Here is a 19,259-nt window from a genome sequence, read left to right on the forward strand (position 1 = left end):
TTCTTAATGCTTAATAGGAGAACTTCTAGATCTCCCATTTCACCTCAAACTCAACAAAAAGACACTTTTCTGTCCATAAAGCAGATCCCATCTTTAATAGTCACCATTCTACTCTCTTTTCCCAGATCTCCACAAAGTAAGATGCCAAAATGAGAAGTATGTTATGAACTCAACTGCACTCTGTGAATAAATGCTCCCATACTCACTGGGGCATGATCAGGAGTGACAGTACTTAAAAACAGACTGAGATTAAGACATAGCCGAGGCTTCTTGCACCTACCAGTCAAGGAAGACTAACCAAGTGCTTCACTCAGGAGTCTCACACTTGGAGATAACAAATTGCTACCTGTAACTCTTGCTGGACAAGGAAAAGCAGGACGTGTTGGGAGGCAAATTTCATTTCTTCTACTCCATGTTGAACTAAAGGCCTGCAAATGCACACGATGGAAGAACTTTCCCTGTTTCTTATGTACCAATACATCCCCTACCTGTAAGCTGCAGCTACAAAGCAATGGCACATAGTTCCAGTGCCTTGTTGCAGAGGTGAAAGATTAAAAGTGCCAGTAAACCTCATAAAACGATAATGACACATTTCACCAGCATACCAATTATCTCAATAAGCAAAAGCAAGTGTTTCAAGAGAGAACCTAAAGGTATAAGGAATCCATTTCACTTACTGCCTGTGGCATATAGGTACATAATTATTTCTCTGAAATTTCAAGCCTATTTTCACATCATACAATCTGTTTGTATCTGATCCTACAGCTGCAAAAGTACTTTTCAGTAAATCCTAATTAACTGAGTTTGAAAGGGCACTTTGTCGTCAATATAGTTACTACTGCAGCAGTGTCTTTGAAAAGCCAGGATCCATCACTGCTGACACAACTCACTTATAAACTAAATACTGTGGCAGAGGCATGGAAGATCTATAGGCATCTCCAAAACACCCTTCGAGTTCAGTGCAGATGTTGCCAGTGTTTATACTTTTTAGACCACTGGGATATAAACACCTCACTATGAACACCACTGAAGTTTTGCTTTTCTTTTCTCCATTTTGCATGTGTTTATTTTAGTGTTAAAAATGTTAACTTCCAGAATAAGGAAAATAGCAACAGATGTTTAAACTAAACAAAGACTGCTATAATAAAGTGTATTCTTTAAACGGTGGGGTTTTTTTTGCTTTTGAACTATTAAAGCTAAGATCTGGTTAAATAACAATTACTTGAGAAGAGGGTGGGGAAAAAGGGGGCTGGAAAGAATCTTCCATAAATATCAGGCATAATTATAATGAATTGAAATAATGAGCCAAAACTACAGTTCTCCTGCCTTAGTCAACAAAACACCCAGGAACATGTACCATGTAAGTAGAATTTTATGCAAAACTTCACGGTCTTCATTAGAAGTTGTCAATTGCTTCCAAAGAAAGCACTGGTTACTACAAAGAACAATGAAAAAGTAAAAGGATCCTGAAATCTGTTCTTTTTTTTTTTTTTTTCTTTGTTTTCTTTCTGTAATGAAGAAAGCACAGGATAAGAAAGAGCTTGAAAATTCAACTCTATTCAATCCCAGCTCTATATTATTCAGTGCTGATGGGCAAGCTCAGTCTCCTGTAAAAGACCTTTATTCAAGCAAATAAATAGATATTTGTGCAGATAAGAGAAGAAAAAAAATGAAACGGAGATATTAACAGTTCTACAGGGAGCCCCTCCACTTCCTGAAGGAAAGAAATGTGGCCACGCTGGTTTAATGATAGAAAAGATGGTATTCTCCAAAGCGAGGTTCAGCACCCTGTCTCCTGGCCTGGTCTTTTTCTGAAGAGTAAAACAGATAGCTCCTAGTCCTTGGTATACTCCTTATTGTTCCTCCCCTGACAACTACAGCAAGTTTATTTTCCAAATGAACATGGAAAATGTTCCTGCTGAATCAGAAGAAAGATTTCTGCAATGCTTGTGTGTGGCTACAGCAAAAACAGTTCTGCTGCCAAGCTGAGTTAGCTCAGTGGTGCCTTTCTTTCCAGGCACAGCCAAGCCATAACCGCTTCTTCGAACTGCACGTAGATAAAACTCCACTAGATTAAGAAACTCACTTTACCCTGTTACGTCGGGCACTTCCAAACGGGACCACTAACGCTGGCCACGGCAGGAGCAAGCGCCAGCCTACGGGAGCTGCAGGCGGCCTAGGCACGGCTCCGCGCCCGGCCCGGGGCCCGGCCCAGCGCCCAGCCCCCCCGCGCAATGGCCGCCGGGCGCGGCGGCCCCGCGCAGCCGGACAAAGGGCCGCGGGACTTCCGCGGGCTGTGCGGGCCCGGAGCGGCGAAGGCGCGCCCGCCGCCACCTCGCCAACGGCTGCTGCTCCCGCGGCCACAGAAACGGCGAACAAAAAGCTCTACCTGCCGGAAAAGCAGCAACGGGGCCCCTTCACGCTAGCGCAACTCACGCTCTCTTTAAGAAAAAAATAAAGTTAACACTAAAAATACTCGTTGCCGGAAACAAAAAGATTAAAAGACAAGAATCCCTTCCACAAAGCTTGAGGAGCGCAGCCTGCGCGGTGTCTCTGCGCCGCTCGACAGGGACAGTCCCGAGCAGCAGCGCGCAGAGCCGGCACAAGGCGCGGGCGAAGCGAAAGCGTTACCTTCGTAGCACAGAATGCCGATGTTGTTGTTCATCTTGTCCAAGTATTGGTAGTTCAACAGGTCCATCTTCATAAATAGCATTTATCGGGCTAGCAAAAACAGACCGGCTCGTTTGCTGCCGCCCGGGCTCGGGGGAGGCCCGGCGCGGGTGCGGAGCGCGGCCGGCTCGGCGGCGGGGCCAGCCCCGGGCCCGGCCTCCGCCTGACCCGCACGGAGCGCGCGGAGGGGAGACGGAGGGGTTAAACCGCGCACACGCACTCTCCCTGCCGAACTTCGGAGAACTACAGTATACTGTGCCCTTCAGTACAAAGAAGGCTGTCTAAAAACTTTTCAAGTCTTTTTCCAATTAAAAAAAAAAAAAAATTAAAAATAAAAAATAACCGCGGAGGGAAAAAAAGGAGAAGAAAAAAAAAAAGAAAAAAAAAAAACAGAAACAAGGGAAACTTCCTAGGACAAAGACACACTAGTTGTGCTCACAGCCCGCTGCAAGTTGAGTGCGCTGACATGCAGGCTATGCTTGGTATGACTCGTATGTAAACCAGCTTCCTCTCGCCAGCGGGCGGGAGCACCGCGCCTGCGCACTGAATCCCTGGAGCGCCTCAAATGTCAGGGATATTTTCTGCACAAGATCAGGCTCTAAATGCACCGAGTGTTTGAAAGCAAGAGGCGGCGGTGGAGGGCCCGGACAGAAGGGGCCTGTGCAGCAGGGCCGCGGCCGAGCCGCTCCCGACGGGAACCACCGCGGGCACTGCCGGGGGGAGGAGGAGGATGGAGGGGGAGGATGGAGGGGGAGGATGGAGGGGGAGGATGGAGGGGGAGGATGGAGGGGGAGGATGGAGGGGGAGGATGGAGGGGGAGGATGGAGGGGGAGCCCGGGGAGCAGAGGGGCCTCCTCTGGACACGGGGCAGGAGCCGACCCACAGCAACTTTTTGGTCGGGCTGCGGAGCAGGAGAACCGAGTTCAATCCAGCTGTTTAAAATTAATTTTCTCTTAAACTTGTACTTAATCTCCTAGCATGGCCTCAGCCATCTCCCGGTGCCATCACGGTGAAAGAGAACGCTGTTTTACAGTAAGGGAACGGCCCAGCAGCTCGGCCATGCTGAAGACAGCCAAGAGCCAAGAAAGGCAGTGCAGTGGGTGTACCTGTGCGCGTACAGCCGGGCACCGCATACCCACGCACTGCTGTAGTTCAATCAGCACACAATTACACTTGATTTTTAAACCCCTTTAAAACAGTTAAACACGCAGCGTTCGGGATTTTTAACAGCTGTTAAAGCTCCGGTTTAGACGACAGAACCGATGGAGGTTTTCAGAGCAGTCGCTCTCATCTCAGGATGTGGTCTGCCCTTCTGCAGTCCCCACCTCCATCACAAAGCCTCCAGCTGCTTATACAGATGTGCGTGACTCATCCGAAGAGGGCGGAACATCTGTAGGGGTGGAAGCATGTGCGAACCTAAGGGGCATCAGTTTGCATTTCCTGCCGCTGATCAGCACCTGAAGTCTGATTTGACAGAAGAAGAGAAATAAATACCGGGAGAGTTCGGTCCAAGACAAACAAAAGCAGCTAATGGAGTCCCAGTCTTCCCTCTGCCCTGGCTGTCTGGGAACATCACCCATCCCTGCCTTTCCGGGATGGAGGATTTTCACACAAGAGCAGACAGTGAAAACCAGAAACAAACTTTCATTGCCACCTTGGGAATTTCTCTCTGTTAGAGAAGGGAAAGATAGTACATTACCGAGGCAACTCATGCAGTGACATTTTGGGCAAGGCATTCTGAAAAGTACTGCTTGAATGCAGGACGCTGCAGTGAGGTTAGGTAATTTAGTTAAATTTACTACTGATAAATAGGAATAAAACATTTACCTCCAAGGAAGATTCCCTCGAACAGAAATGAGGTTTCTCCTCACTTCAGATACAAAAAATAGTCCTGTGTGTTATCCACCTATGTGCTTCGACCAAAGGACCATGTCCATTAACAGTGCTGAATTCAATACAGTAGGAAACACATTACCCGAGAGGAATTCTGCATTGCTGGGAAGATGAAGGTCAAGCAGCCTTTTATTGATTATTTATATGCAGCAAGGGCACTCTCCTAATTAGAAGTGCTATTAATCTTTAAGACTTTAACATGGTGTCAAAACTTAATGGGTACTTAACGCTGAGGAAACAGTACATTTCTTGGATGATACCTGATAAAAAGGCTGCAGTTGTTTTTTTGCTTCACGGGATTTGTTACCACAGAAGTTGCAGCCACACATCTCCAGACCAAAGTAGTGCATGGTGTTTTCTAGAAAGATAAATGTTTTTAATAAAGAGAAGAACGTTATGATTTTTAAGCAGGGGGAGGGACTATAAGCTTTACATAGCAGCTCCTGTTGTACATACTCAAATTCGAAGATACTCTATGCCAATGCTTCAGATTAAACAAGCCATTTAATAAAGGCAGCAAAGAAGTCTTAGCCCTTTAAAATATAAACTGTGATAAAAATCCATACCTACAACACAGCAGAAGAGGCACATTTCTTCAGCATGAAATGCAAGTTTCTTATGTAAGTACGCCAAAGCTTTTTTGGAAAGATACTTCTGACATGTACAGTTTCTAATATAGAGAGCATCCCTGAATTTACATCAATACATCACATTTTATGGATGCTTCAGAAAGATAAGAAGAGATAAGTATTTACTTTTTCCAACTTAAAATACTTAAATTTCTGTAGGAAGTGCAGGTGATGAAGAAAAGAAAGCAATATTCTAAACTTCTTTACAGCAGTGGTCTACCAGACAGGGTTTGTACATACTGTGTTAGCTACCAAAGGGCATTATAGTTCAAAGTCCAATATAAATTCCCCTCTATATTCAAAGATACATACTTCGAGTTGTCTGGAAAAGCAAGGTTGGGTATTGCCTACAAAAACACTGACTGCTCAGTAGTGCTGTGCAGACACTAATAAAGATGTCTTCTTTATTAGACCAGTAATCACTGGTCTACGGATTTTTAAAGAGTAATGATCACTTTATTATGTGAATGGCTCTCAGCAGTACAGTATACACTATGATTAACACTTATCAAATATTGTGTAATGAACAACTTAGTTGCTTCACATTAAATAATAGTAAAGAAGTACCAAACACTAGGAGCTTTATGAATTTCTAAATTAAAATATCCATGCTGAAAGTAAGACAATGCCTAGTGAAGGAACAGGGGGGAAATTATCAATATGAATGTATCTCAAGCATTCTAAAACCAAAATCCATTAATAAGAAACCTTTCTTTGAAAGAAAACTTGAACAGCTCAACAATTTCAAGTCCAGCAAACATTAACCTTAAATACTGACAGGGTCACTATAAAATTCTTGACAGCAAAGAATTCCCAACTGCTTGATTCAAACTGCTGTTCATCAAACGCTTCACCAGTTTGAGATACCTTCCACTGAACTGAAATCAATAATCCATGCATCAGCGGGTTAGATGCAACATACATGGGAAAACAAGCTGTTAAAATCACCCCAAGACGTATGTTAGTTCTTCTTCCTTTTGATAGTTGCAAACACAATTACGAGCTGTAGTATCTGTGCTTCACTTAGAGTACTTCCTACAGGATTGCGCACACTTTTCTTTTGTAAGGCAGATGAACACCCATATCCATATATAAAATGCTTAGAACACTGGAACTTTTAACACAACAGCATCCCCTAGAGGTAACTGAAAATCCACGTGTCTTTCTGAATCACCCTGGACTTCTTCACATCAAAGTTATCTAGATGTGATTTTAATTATCTAATTATTATAGCAGATGAGATAGTTCTACCTCTTGTTGATCTTCTGATTCACTTTAATATGGAAAGCAAATTCAGTCTTCACACAAGAGTGTCTTATCACAGAAGTATTCTGAGGCAAGGAAAGCAAATGAAGGGGATAAAAAAAAAAAAAAAAAGGTTGTTCCAATGAGTAGGTAAATCACCACTGTCAAAACCAGGAGGCTAAATATGTATTGTGACATCTAGTCCCTGCATTAGGGTGGAGTTTGACAAGATTTCTGTGCTGCTCTTCTACAGTTCTCACAATATCACAATAAGAAAATAAAACCTCTCCTTTCCTGGAGAGTATGGTGGTATGCTTACCAAAGTGGTGCGGAGCAAGTGGTGCAGCGGACTGAACCATCTACACTCCATGGATTTTCTCTGAACTGTCTTTTGTCTGGTCAGCTGGACCAAGGTCCCTTGGCAGTTGAGGCACATCAGGGGCACTCGTGCTGCACTTCTTTCAGCTTCGTTTTGTCTGAACAGAATCTAGTTTACAGCTGAGATCACTGTGATGCAGACTAAAGAAGGGCAATCAGGAGTTTCACTCTGAAAGCAAACACCTGCCTCAGCTACAGCTCTGATGTGGATGTACCAATGGCTGATGAGAAGAAGAGAGCATTTTTCAGATTTTAAAAAAGCTTGAGAAATTTACCTTTTCAAAGAGTTACAGTGCATGTTATGACTGTAGTACATTATTGTGTCACTGGTTCCTAAATGCTGATAAAATTTATCCACTATAAAAATGTACAGTCGTGGCTTACTTGAGCAATAATAAGACCTAATATAAAAATAAATCCTTACAATTGTGTTTTATTTGTTAATCCAAATTTCTGTAGGAAAAAAAGGCAATTCCTTATCAGATTTGACAGAAAGAGTTTGTATGTTTTTTACATCACTTAAACATATATTGAGCTGCTTTTGAACAAACATTTTCAAGCAAGCTACCACAGCTCACTGTCTTCTCTCTGTTGTCCTCAACCCTGCTAGTCCTCTGCCTCTCCACCACTGTCCTCCCCTTGTCTCTCCTTACGCTGTCCTCCCATGCTTGCCGCTGCTGCAGGCAGTAGCACTGAAGAGCCCGAGGAGATGGTTTTGGTGCAATTTTACTAGCTTGGCCTACACTCCATGCCACACAACGTCTTTCAGCGGGAAATGCACGACAGTGGCCAAGAATTGGCACTGCAGAAGAACAACGTGCAAGCCACTCACTTGGACACAACTGAAATTTCACCTTCGATGATCATCAGCAAAGAGGAACTATTTCTTACAGTGACCAATTCTGCAACCGAGATGCAGGCTTTATAGAGGTAAGACACACTCTGATGTAAAACACCATACAGTACTGCTCTGTATAATTCCATTTTGGAATGGACAAAAGTACCTGTTACAGTAGCTCCTGAGGTCAGATGGGCATTTATGATAGACCACCTGTTAGCTGATACCTCAATACACTCAAAGAACCAAGTGGAGGAATAAAGCAAGAGTACTTAGGTACAGGTTTAACCAAAAAATTAGCAGATTTTAGTTAACAGCTGCTAGGTGGCGATGTGCCTGAAGGAAAAATACTGCTGCTTCTTTCCCACACACTCAGCTGCAGAGATGCAGCACTTATCACCTCGATTTTTATTATTTCAGTTAGAATAAATTTCACAGAAAAAAAGTAAACAAAAATTCTTTTTAGCAAGATGAGGTATTTGCTTTTAAATACATTCAGATAGAAGGAAATACAGTTAAAATGTATTAAACATGCAGGAAATTCAGAGATGCATGGTAAGGAAAATTACATTTAAAGTTTCTTGCAAGCAGCTATCTCAACAGCTGTGCCGCTGAGATCCCCGCAGAACAATACATAACTAAGCACTTTGCTCAGTGAGCCAGATGCCACAAAATGTACCAACTGCATATACTTTTTAGGAAGCATTAAGTAACGACAATTGCACCAGTGAACAGAAGATATCAAAACACACATTCTTCCAGATTGCTTTTTTTTAAACATAAAGGTAAATTGCAAATAGATTTTAATCACACCAAACTACCTTCTCCTTTTCACAGCCTTAAAAAAAAAAAAAAAAAAAAAAGCATCCCACCAGGTAGAACATCTCTGAACTAAAGGTAGTGCATGCTGCCTTATTCTACCTGTCCTTTACTAGCTAAAGGTTTCAACAATATGCCAGACATTATAGAACAGAAAAGATGTTTTTGTTATTGTCAGTGGAGTTCCTTGAGACTGAAATACTAGACTTTGGCCCAATATTAAGTTGTAGCAAAACAATTTGTATATTTTCTTTTCTTCTTGTCATGCCCTAACTTATGCAATCCTACTTAAAAAAACCTATAGTAATATATAAACTCTGTTTATGCATGTGCATGTGTACTTGACCTTATCCACAGTCATAAACAAGTTACGAAGTTCTCTATTCCCTGAAGGACCAAGCCAGCAGGCATCCTGGTTTCAGTTCCCTACTGGCCTAATGGAACTGCCTGGGAAACCAAGAATAGTGATGCCCAAGAATATCTAGAGTTTCAAGCTCTTCTGGGACCCAGGAATGGATGGTAATGGCTTGTCTGGACTGCAGGATGGATTCTTTAAAAAAAATTTTTTAAAGGTTTAGCTGTCCTGCAGTTCTTATTCTGTATTAGTCACTTTTTTTGAAGACAGAGAGATTTTAAAAAACATATTCACTGTGAATGTAAGTAAAAAATCAGATCACTTATTTGTAAATATGTAGCAATTTAGAACCAGCCATTTCATATCGTATCAAAATACTCTAAGACATTTAACAAAAAGCTTTTGGTTAATTAAAGTCTGTCCTCATCAGCAAGAACACTTTCCCTCTGTCTTCCAGTCTTCCCTCCATCGCCTCAAGAAAGCTGTTTGTCTCCTACTACAAACTAAAGGCTCCCTTCTATTGTACCACAGACCATTTTTCACGAAGGAAGCGAGGAAAAGGTAAGAGGACAGAGAAGACAGGGACGAAGGCAGGGCTTTTTGGGTTGTTTTTTTTTTGGGGGGTGTTTTTTGGCAGTAGCCACATTTACCTCTCTGGGTGAAAACATAAAATGGGCACAGAAGGCAGTGTATGATGCCTCTGGCAGCAGCTGCCGTGCCAGCAGGTACATCTTGTCTCGGAAAGCAGCCGCTGGCCATGGAGGAAGCAGCCCACCCCGCGTCCATCCGCTGGATCGTGCTGACCCAGAACTCAGCTACGCCTTCGATTACCTTCTGTTCTCCTACTGTGGCACAAAAGCTGTAACTCCTGGTTGTTTCAAAGCTTAAAGTGTTTTTAAAAGCTTTGTAATGAACGGTGAGCAAGAACACGCAGCGTACACATTCTGCTGATCTTTCTAAAACTAAATAACTATTTCACAATCACCAAAGACTGCAGGGCAATGGAAAGCAATGAACCAGGTGATCACTTCCAAGTTCTATGAAGTGAAACACTAATGAGAAGTGTTCAATAGCACCTGATTTATCTTGACCTCATTCTTTGACTGCTTATTCAAACTGAACAGTAGGCTAGGAAGATCAGGTTTACAAAGAATATTTTTCATTTCTCAGTAGTGCCTTGCAATTCACAATTTGCTGCTGTTTTTTTCTTTTGATTCTCTTAAGCTGGGCTCAGAACACTTTAAAAATGCATCTAGAATACATAACAGATAAATCTAGTTTATCTAGCTTTAAAAATTGTTATTTGCTAATTAAAATCTTGATAATCTTTCCTGTTATTTGCATACTAATTTAAATTTCTGAAGGGTTGATGATAATCACAAACATAATTTATCTTGAACTACAAAGAGTCTCAAACACCATCAGAGCATCCAGATGCAAACAGTGGTTAACTTTGCCATGCCCTATTACTGTGTTAATGGGGCAAAGAAAATACGGTATAATTTTCCAACATGAGAAATGAGTAGGGGGAAAAAAAAAAAAGAAAAACAATGTATTAAAGAAAAATAGTTAGTTCTATGTCAGCTTGATGCTCAGGCATCCAAAACAGTTTTTACTTAGAAAAGTTAGAAGCCAGACCATGTTTAGAGGCTAGATTTCAAAATTACTGTGCATATCCCTCAGCTTTGGGAAGAGGCAAATCCAGTTTCAAGAAACCACTAATTACAGGGTTTAGAAATAAAGCAAAGAGCTCGAAGGTTGTTAAAGTCTTTGAAAAGATTTCCCCTTTATAGCTAGCTTGGCGAGACATAAGATACTCACAGGGCCTAACTCAACTTGGATGTCAATGTATGTAAATCTGCTTAAGCGTGTGGAGTTACCTTGCTTGCACAAAGGCTGAATATTACAGGCAACACAGGTAGCAAACTTATAAATGAGATAAAGCCATGAATCCCAATGCTATCTTGCTAAAAACTAGCCATAAAATGAATTATAACTTTTGTTATAAAACAAATTAATTTTGGCTTTTAAACATTAATTACTTATCCTAAACATTAGGGTGAAAATGTTCATAAGTACTTATTACCAAACCCAATTATATAACTTGTAACCTACTACTTCATTAAATTGAAATGAAATTTCATTCAAGTTATAAGACTATTTTCTTCCAATTGAGGGTCTTGTTCTCTAATACTTAAAAAGTATTTGACCTTAATAAATTATTTTACCACACTAAAAAAAAAAAAAAAACCAAACACCTAAACACACACTCACTTATCCCAAATTGTAGTGCTAACAAAAAAACCAGCAACTCAGAGAATGGCACATTTGCTTAAGATGCTGATGGCTCTATTGTCCTCTGGATCTAGTAGAAAAAAAACAAGAAAAAAGAGCCACACATTCAGCTATCAAAGAGTTGCCCATGCATTGTTTAAAGTAGTAATACAAGAAAAAATGTGCTTTAACTGTATGTGATATATACATGCACACACACACGCATGTGTGTAGTATTCTGTTAACACACCAATGGAACGTCAAAAATTGTATTAATTCCACTAGCTACTACAGAGAATGCCCTTGCCATCTGTAAATTCAACTTTGCAGGTCTTAGAAGTAAAGAAACAACACTCCCATCAACGCTTTTATAAGGGAAAACCTGTCACCTGTTCCAAAATACAAACATCAGCTTCAAAAGTTCCTGCTCTCAAAGTTCGCAAGTACTGACAGTGAATGCTGTGATACTACCAGGAACCTGAAACCCTACTTCTTCCAATGGATCAAAGTTATCATTTCCAGTTCTACAGGTACACAAGGTAAGATGTTTTTTCTTCCAGGAAGGCCACTTTTAGTCCCAAAATCAAGCCTAGATACTGATGAAAATTCTCCATCAAAACTCTTTTTCAATGGAAAAACAGTGCCAGTTTTTCAAACACCACCAAATTTTTAATTATTTCTTATTCATTTCTAACTTTCTGACAAAACAGCAAAGTATGGGGAATTATATTTGCATATACTTCACATCTCTTCCCCTCTCTGCACAGCTGGCACAACTATCACTCACCATCTTTAATAGAAGAGGTCATTGTACAGCATGGAACGGGTAACAGCAACATGGGGCTTCCAAACTACAGTGCTCAGAGTGGCATTTTAAAACCAAATGTTAGCTTACTGTGAAGAAGTCAAAATTTCCCTTTGACGAATACTGCGCATGCCACAGATTTTACTCAATGCTATGTGGAATCACAGACAAATGCTGCTGTAACTTGAGAGCAAACACAACCAGAACACAAACCTTTCTTATTTTTTATTGCTTGCTTGTTTTTAATTCAGTTTTCAAGGAAAACATCTGTTATACAACCATAACTCCTGCCACTCTCCTTACCCCAAACTTTGAAATAGTGGGCAAGTTTCAGTCATACTTCAAAGACAGCCAGAGTCCTCAAAGCTAAGTGCATCCCCCTCCTTTCTCTGCAAACAGTTGGCAGGGAGTGCAGACTGACCACAGTCAGTGTCACTACTCAGGGAAAAGCAAGAACAACCCAACTGCTGTCTGTTCCGTTTGGTTGCAGCTGGCTGGGTGACACGGCCACAGCTCAGCTGTGGGTCAGCAGGAACAAGCAGGCTAACCCAAATGACTGAGGAGGGAAAACAGAGGTAGAAAGGAAAGGATCAGAACTACCACATTTTTAACGACAAAAAAGAACGTGGGCATGCAGACTATATGGGCACATGTCAGGTCTCTTCCCAAGACTCATCCATCACACCTTCAATTCCTGAAATTCACTGCTTCCCAAACAAGACAAATATTCCACAATGTCCCCAAAGTTTCCTCAGCCTTTTAAAGTGTTTCCTATCTTAACACACCCTTTCACTTATCTACAAGCTTCTCTCTCCCCTTCCAACAATCTCAACACCCTTATTCAAGATATGTTCTCCAACTGCCCAGCTCTCTTCCTGCACTGAGCACCTACTTTTCTCATCAACCTCAACTTCTCAATCACCCCAGTCTCCCATCCTCTCTCACACCACAGCTTCCCTGCCCCTCCCATAACCCAGGCTTTCTAATCTGACTTTTCACCTCTTATACCAGCTGCAGCTGCTAGGCTTCTCTAGTTCTGGTTGCTACCATTCCTGTCGCAAAAGGACAGGCCTAAGAACACACAATACCAAAAGATACACAATAATGAGGTGCTGACATCCTAAAAATGATTTACTTTATTTTAATTTTATTTTTATTTTTAATTTTTATTTTTATTTTTATTTACTTTCTCTTGAGCTACAGGTGCTCTCAACTACAGGAACAGGCACTCAAACTAACCAACGTTTGCTTCTACTAACCCAGAAATAGACCATCTTATTTCCAAAGTGCTGGAAAACGTCAGTCATTGTGAGTATAATACAGTTACATACCCCTTCTTCAAGAGGAGAGGGTAAAATAGACCTTATTTTGTGACAGGAGTGGTGGCTAAAGAGGAGGGGATCCTAACAGACCCAGCGTCTCTTTCTAATAAAGACTCCATTGTAGATAAAATACCCCTAAAGACAAATCCCATCTCCCAAGCAAGTAAAAAAATCAGGAGGCAAGCAGAGGGGAGCAGAGACTTACTGTCTAAACACATGTAGCCCCCCCCTCCACATTTCTCACTCAATAGACTGAGGAATATCACAAGGTACATTTTTGGTTTTAGTATCATGAGAGAACCCAGTTACTTCCCATAATCACTGCTGCTATTCCGTTCACTCTCCTCAACTCGTCACCCATTAGGCTGCTAGTGTCTAAGTCACTCCTGTAATCTGCTGTGGTCAGCCAAACCTGTCCTCTTTACATAGCTTACCATGCAGAAATACGCCAGGACACCATCTTAGGTATTTAAAAAACACAGGCATAAACCACATTTATCAAAAATCTGCATGGACATGTACCTTGAGGGCAGGGGAAATAATAGTAATTTTTTTTGTTTTAAAAAAAAAAAGGTCAACAGCATACAACAATACAATATATCACCCCAGCATGCACAGCGTCACTGACAGAGAACAAACTTTCTTCACTTACACCCTTGCAAAAGGCTAAATTTTTGAACATAAGGTTCAAAAGCACTAGTCTCATGGAAACTAACATCTAGAATTCACTATCCTGTAAAAATATAATGAGAAGTTGCATAAATCTCATTTGCTTTTAAAGTGTTGCCTAAATCTCTCTCAGATCATAGTCTGGGTTGATAACACTTTAGATGGACATACTACAAAGCATTCACTATAATACTGAATGTCACCTGCCTGGAGAAGTCTGTAATACCTTGAATGCTGCCATTCCTTTTCCTTTTATGCATGTAACGCATATGAAAGATGATGCATTACAGAAACAAAAGTTTTCTTTCAGAGATGCAGAGCATGAATTTCATTAACATCACAGGGCATCTTATATGTGCAAGAATCATCAGAGTGCCTTACAATGAAATAATTGTATAGGCAAAAAGCATTAACCACGTATTTTCCACCCTTGGCTTGTAAATCAGAAGACTATATACAAACGCAGCATGCTGGAAGGTTGTGGTGATTAAGACTGGTCCCAGTGGTCCCCTTATTATCCATAAAACAATGAATACATTGCACAGAGACAACAGTATCCAACTTGAATGAAAATATTATCTTACTGCTAATAGTATTTATACAAGGTGAATATCGATCTATCTCGGGCCTGCATTCAGAAACTTAAGAAAAATCACCTTTAAAAAAGAAAGAAAGCCAACCAAGATTACATTTGCAGCTGGCATCTGCATCCTTTTTTTTTTTTTTTGAAAAAGATTCATTTCCCTAACAAACAAAGCAAAATATTTTTTTTCCTAATTACATCACACAACCCCTAAATGAGGATCCTACTATTACTGACACTGCTATACTGCAAACTTTATTAGCAAATTCTAACTAAGAATATGAATGTATTAATTCAGACCTAGGTAATGAGCATACACTCGTGTGGAACTGAAATTAAATTGTCCAGATATCCACTGCACAGAATTTACTGCACTCTGCCCTTTCACAGACCTAGAACTTGGCAGGACAGAGGAGACATTGTACTTAACTTTTCAGTTTTGCCTTCCACCCACAACATAAAATTATGGCTCACACTTACTGTATCATGTTCCATTTTGGGACATGGTTAGAAATGAAAACAATCCAATCCCATTGTGAAATAAAGCAGTAGAGAATTACTAAATTTTACAATAACGCTAAACTTTTCCTAGACCTTATTTCAGCAGAAACATCCTGTTAGTATGACACTGTTCAATACAGCAAGTATACATGAGAGTACAATATTCAAACTATTTTACTGTACAAAATACTACTATTTGCTTACAGACAATTCTTAGGAAATAAAACATACACTCTTTATCAACTCTCATTTTAAGACTGCCAGTATTACAGTTCTCCAACCAACTTAAGAATGTAATTTACTTAGGCATAAATAACAACAAGAAAACCATTAAAAGTGATCTTTACATTTAGAAGTGGAACAGAAATCTCTTCTTGAAGTGATTGTCACGAGGTGGGACAGAGAACCATTTAAGCATGGTTACTGTGGTTTCAAGATCAGTTACGTTTTCAGTCATTCATGAGTACCTTTTTTGGAGGGAAATGGTAGGGCAAAAGCCTAATTGCAGAAGTCATATTATTGCCAAAAATATAATGCTTGCTGTTTCCAGAAGTTAGATACATTGAACTGTCATATGAAAATCATTGCTCACACTGGGTCACGACAACTTAATTGTCACGACAATTTAAAAGGGAGTTATATCATTGGTCTCAATCGCCGATTTGTTGAAACAATGATGAATGAAGAGACAAACAGACACAACGTGCACCAACAAGCATTTAAACCACGCACAGAAGTATGATACTATATCCTCAAAAATCAAAGGCTCTCAGTTTACAACCTTAATATTCAGCATAAACTGAGCTTATGTCAGTCTCGGTAATCAGTATAGAAACAAGACTCCAACATGTGTGAGCAGCCCTGACTAAACTGCTCTGTGAACTCCATGGCACTGAAATGCACACGCGCATACCAGAACAAAGTCTGGTTTTGCTAGTACTCTTAGCTGAGCTGGTTTTGTTTTAAAAGAAGAAGTAGCAAAAAGGTTACAAAACATAATAAATCAAAAAAAAAAAAAAAATCCTGATCCGGAGATGTTCTACTCTTTCCATTACGTATTTTAGGAAGCTGTTTTCAGGCTAATGTTACATTTGATGTTTAACATACTCTTTAAATATTTTTGTATCCTAATGATTGTAAAAACCAAACAATTGCAAGTTAAAAAAATGCCAGGAAAAGAGTTTTCTGGGGTAACCCCGATTTGCCACCCTTACACAGTCATACTGCATAATCACATTTGATTATCTTGCAGACTGTATTCCCATAGGACCTCACCTCATTTTGTGTAAAGAAAGATTTACTGGCTCTGGTCCTGAATAATTATTGAATTGAATCATATCAAGGAGGTGTTGTAAAGATTAATTAAAGGTTTATGAAGCTTTTTTGGCAGTGCAGTGACAAGTGCCATATAAAAACCTACAAGGAATTGAATAATCCTGCCTGTTGAGCTTTATTTTCTGCCCACTAGTCAAACAAAGTTTAGGCTCCACACTAAGCAACGTGGAAAAAAACCACCCAAGTATCAAATAGTTCTTTCAGTAGGCACTGTCCCTCTCAGTAAACCAGACTAAGGCCTTGCATTAAAAAATAGCTTATGGTAAGGAGTGCTCTATACCATGCAATTTTAACACAAAAGCTGAATTTAATTGTCATCTTCAGAATTTCTTTTCAACGCAGTATTTCAGTATAGATGACTCTCCTAACAGGGCAAGTTAAAAATAAAAGATCCACCCCCAGCACTATCCCCACAATCCCACACAACTCGTACCCAGAAGAATTAAGAGTGAGGCTAAACTACTTCTATCCACCAAACAGGTAAATAAAGGCTTACCATCCCCTTCTGTCTTTTCAACTCATTGCATCACCCTCTCTATCTGCTGCCCGACCTCTGAGTCTCACTCCCTTCCCATATACCCTATTATCTGCATCTCAGACTCCCATGTTCACTACCAATACTCTTTTACTAGTACCTACTTGTCCCAAAGCCTTGCTCAACCAGTCCCAATTCCCATATTCTCCTGCCAGCATCCCTTCCTGCCTCCCCAAGCACAGCTCCGCTCAGACACCCCCCCGGGGCCGCCTGCCCCTCTCCCTGCCTCTGGCCTCGCACCCGAGGAGACCAGCGCTGGAGAGCCTGGGGCAGCCCCCACGCTGCCCCTCTCGCTCTGCCTCGCACCCGGCAGCCCAGACAGCTCCGCTCCCCTCAAGAAGCCGTTCCATGTAGGATGGAACATTCAGATTGTAGGTGCTAACACCTCTCGCTTTCTTGTCAGCTAAAACAGATTTTTACATGGGCAGTAGAAAGTACACAAAGGTCAAACTTCAAATCCCTCCTCCAGAACAGAAGGTGACCGGAATTAATGTGGGGTTTTTTTAATATGGAAAAAAAAAATTCCTCATTTTTCATATTATTTCCTGCATTATTTCTTATCTTACTTGTGGAAATAGGTAATGCATTCTGAATTAAGTTACAGGATACATACATACATGTACACATATGTGTGCATCTATAATGACTTCTAAAAAACAGGCTCATTTTTCTCTATACCATCACTGTCTCAGTTTATCAAAACAAGACTGATGCGAAATACATTTCCCCATGCATGCTACTGGCTTAATTAAAAATAAACAAAATCTTAGCAACAAACAGCTTAGTTAAAGAGTTGACGACCTTTTATTGGAAATGCTTGATTTTATTTATCACACACTTTATTCAAGTAGATTACTAAATCATTCCATGTTCTCAAATGTATTTTAAAATACACTTTCAACAATGCTACTCAGTGGAATAAGAAATATTAAAACTGTTTAAAACAGGAAAAATTAAAATTATTCTTCTTTTCCAACTTTTGATCTGCATATGCATAAATCAAATCCTCTATGAAACAGTGTTAAGATCCTGTATCAAAGAAAGCAAAGTAAATATTACAACCAAAATTAATCTCATAGACTACAGTGGAAGAGGATTACTGAAATAATTCACTGCATCTCCTGTAAGTCAGAATGTATTTGTTACACTAAGTAATGAAACCTTGTGATGTCTATGCACACATATGTCTAGGACATGGACCTGCTCGAGCGGGACAAGAGGAGGCCATGAAGATACTCAGGGGGCTGGAGCACCCCCCTGTGAGGACAGGCTGAGAGAGTTGGGGGTGTTCAGCTGGAGAAGAGAAGGCGCCGGGGAGACCTTAGAGCGGCCCCCCAGTACTTAGAGGGCTACAGGAAAGGTGGGGAGGGACTCTGTCAGGGAGTGTAGGGATAGGATGAGAGGTAATGGCTTTAAACTGAGAAAGGGGATATTTAGATTAGATGTAAGGAAAAAATTCTTCCCTGTGAGGGGTGTGAGGCCCTGGCACCGGTTGCCCAGAGCAGCTGTGGCTGCCCCCTCCCTGGAAGGTTCAAGGCCAGGTTGGACGGGGCTTTGGGCAACCTGGGCTGGTGGAAGGTGGCCCTGCCATGACAGGGGGTCGGACTAGATGAGCTTTAAGGTCCCTTCCAACCCAAACCGTTCTATGATTCAATGTTCTAGCCTACAAAGTACAATGACAAGTATTTGCAATTAAGAGAGAAATGCAACAAAACCAGTAAACCGCCTCCATTTCTAAGCATTTTATCCGAGTCCTTCCTCTGCTGGTCATTTTGGTTGTGGATTTAAACATCTAATCAGTAAAGCTGTATCTAGAGAAAAAAAGCAATCCAAAAAAAGAGATCTCGACACAAAGACAAACTGTGTTCCAGCTGTCCTCTGCCGAGCTGCATAACCAGCCCCAGCTTCAACTCCCAACACGTTTTCCTTGGCTTGTACGTTGCTCTGCCAAAATGAACTGACAGCATGCACTTACCAAACCAGCTCTAGGGCAGGGCGAGCGCACTCCTCTACAGCTGGGGAAAGCAGTTAAACCCTTCTCCTCCATAGTGATATCACACGCTCCTGTCTGCACTTGCAGTCACACGAAATGCAAATCTCAAGATATGTGGATGAATAACTAACAGTTTAAACCCACGGCACTGGAACTGAAGAAGATTTCCAAGTATTTCATATATATGTCTTAAGAAAAATCAAGTATAGCAGAGATATAGCAGTGCTGGGGTCAACAGAACAAAATCCTGACATGACTGGAAAAGTATGTTTCATATGTCCAAACATGATAACAAACAGTGTAAAGTAAGTGAAATCAGGAGACTCCACTACTGAAAAGCTATTGGTGACCTTGCCCCTTTTTTTTCCCCATGTTCTTTATGTTGCAACTCCATAATACTGCAAAGTTTTGCAAT

General features: G+C 40.9%; 1 protein-coding gene across 2 annotated transcripts in view; it reads right to left on the bottom strand.

Annotated features, from left to right (window-relative positions):
* Window positions 1-19,259, bottom strand: part of VGLL4 (vestigial like family member 4) — a 92,234-nt gene that overhangs the window by 44,370 nt on the left and 28,605 nt on the right. Inside the window, exon 1 of one of the 2 annotated variants that reach the window (XM_074913765.1) lies at window positions 2,632-3,114. The exons of the other annotated variant lie outside the window; for it this stretch is intronic. Coding sequence (XP_074769866.1) covers window positions 2,632-2,713 — 82 coding nt within the window. The 5' untranslated portion in view covers window positions 2,714-3,114. Of the gene's footprint in view, window positions 1-2,631; window positions 3,115-19,259 lie in introns of those variants that run through there. 2 annotated transcript variants of the gene reach the window in all.

This window comes from Athene noctua, chromosome 10 (assembly GCF_965140245.1).
Source record: "Athene noctua chromosome 10, bAthNoc1.hap1.1, whole genome shotgun sequence".
NCBI classification, from domain to species: domain Eukaryota; kingdom Metazoa; phylum Chordata; class Aves; order Strigiformes; family Strigidae; genus Athene; species Athene noctua.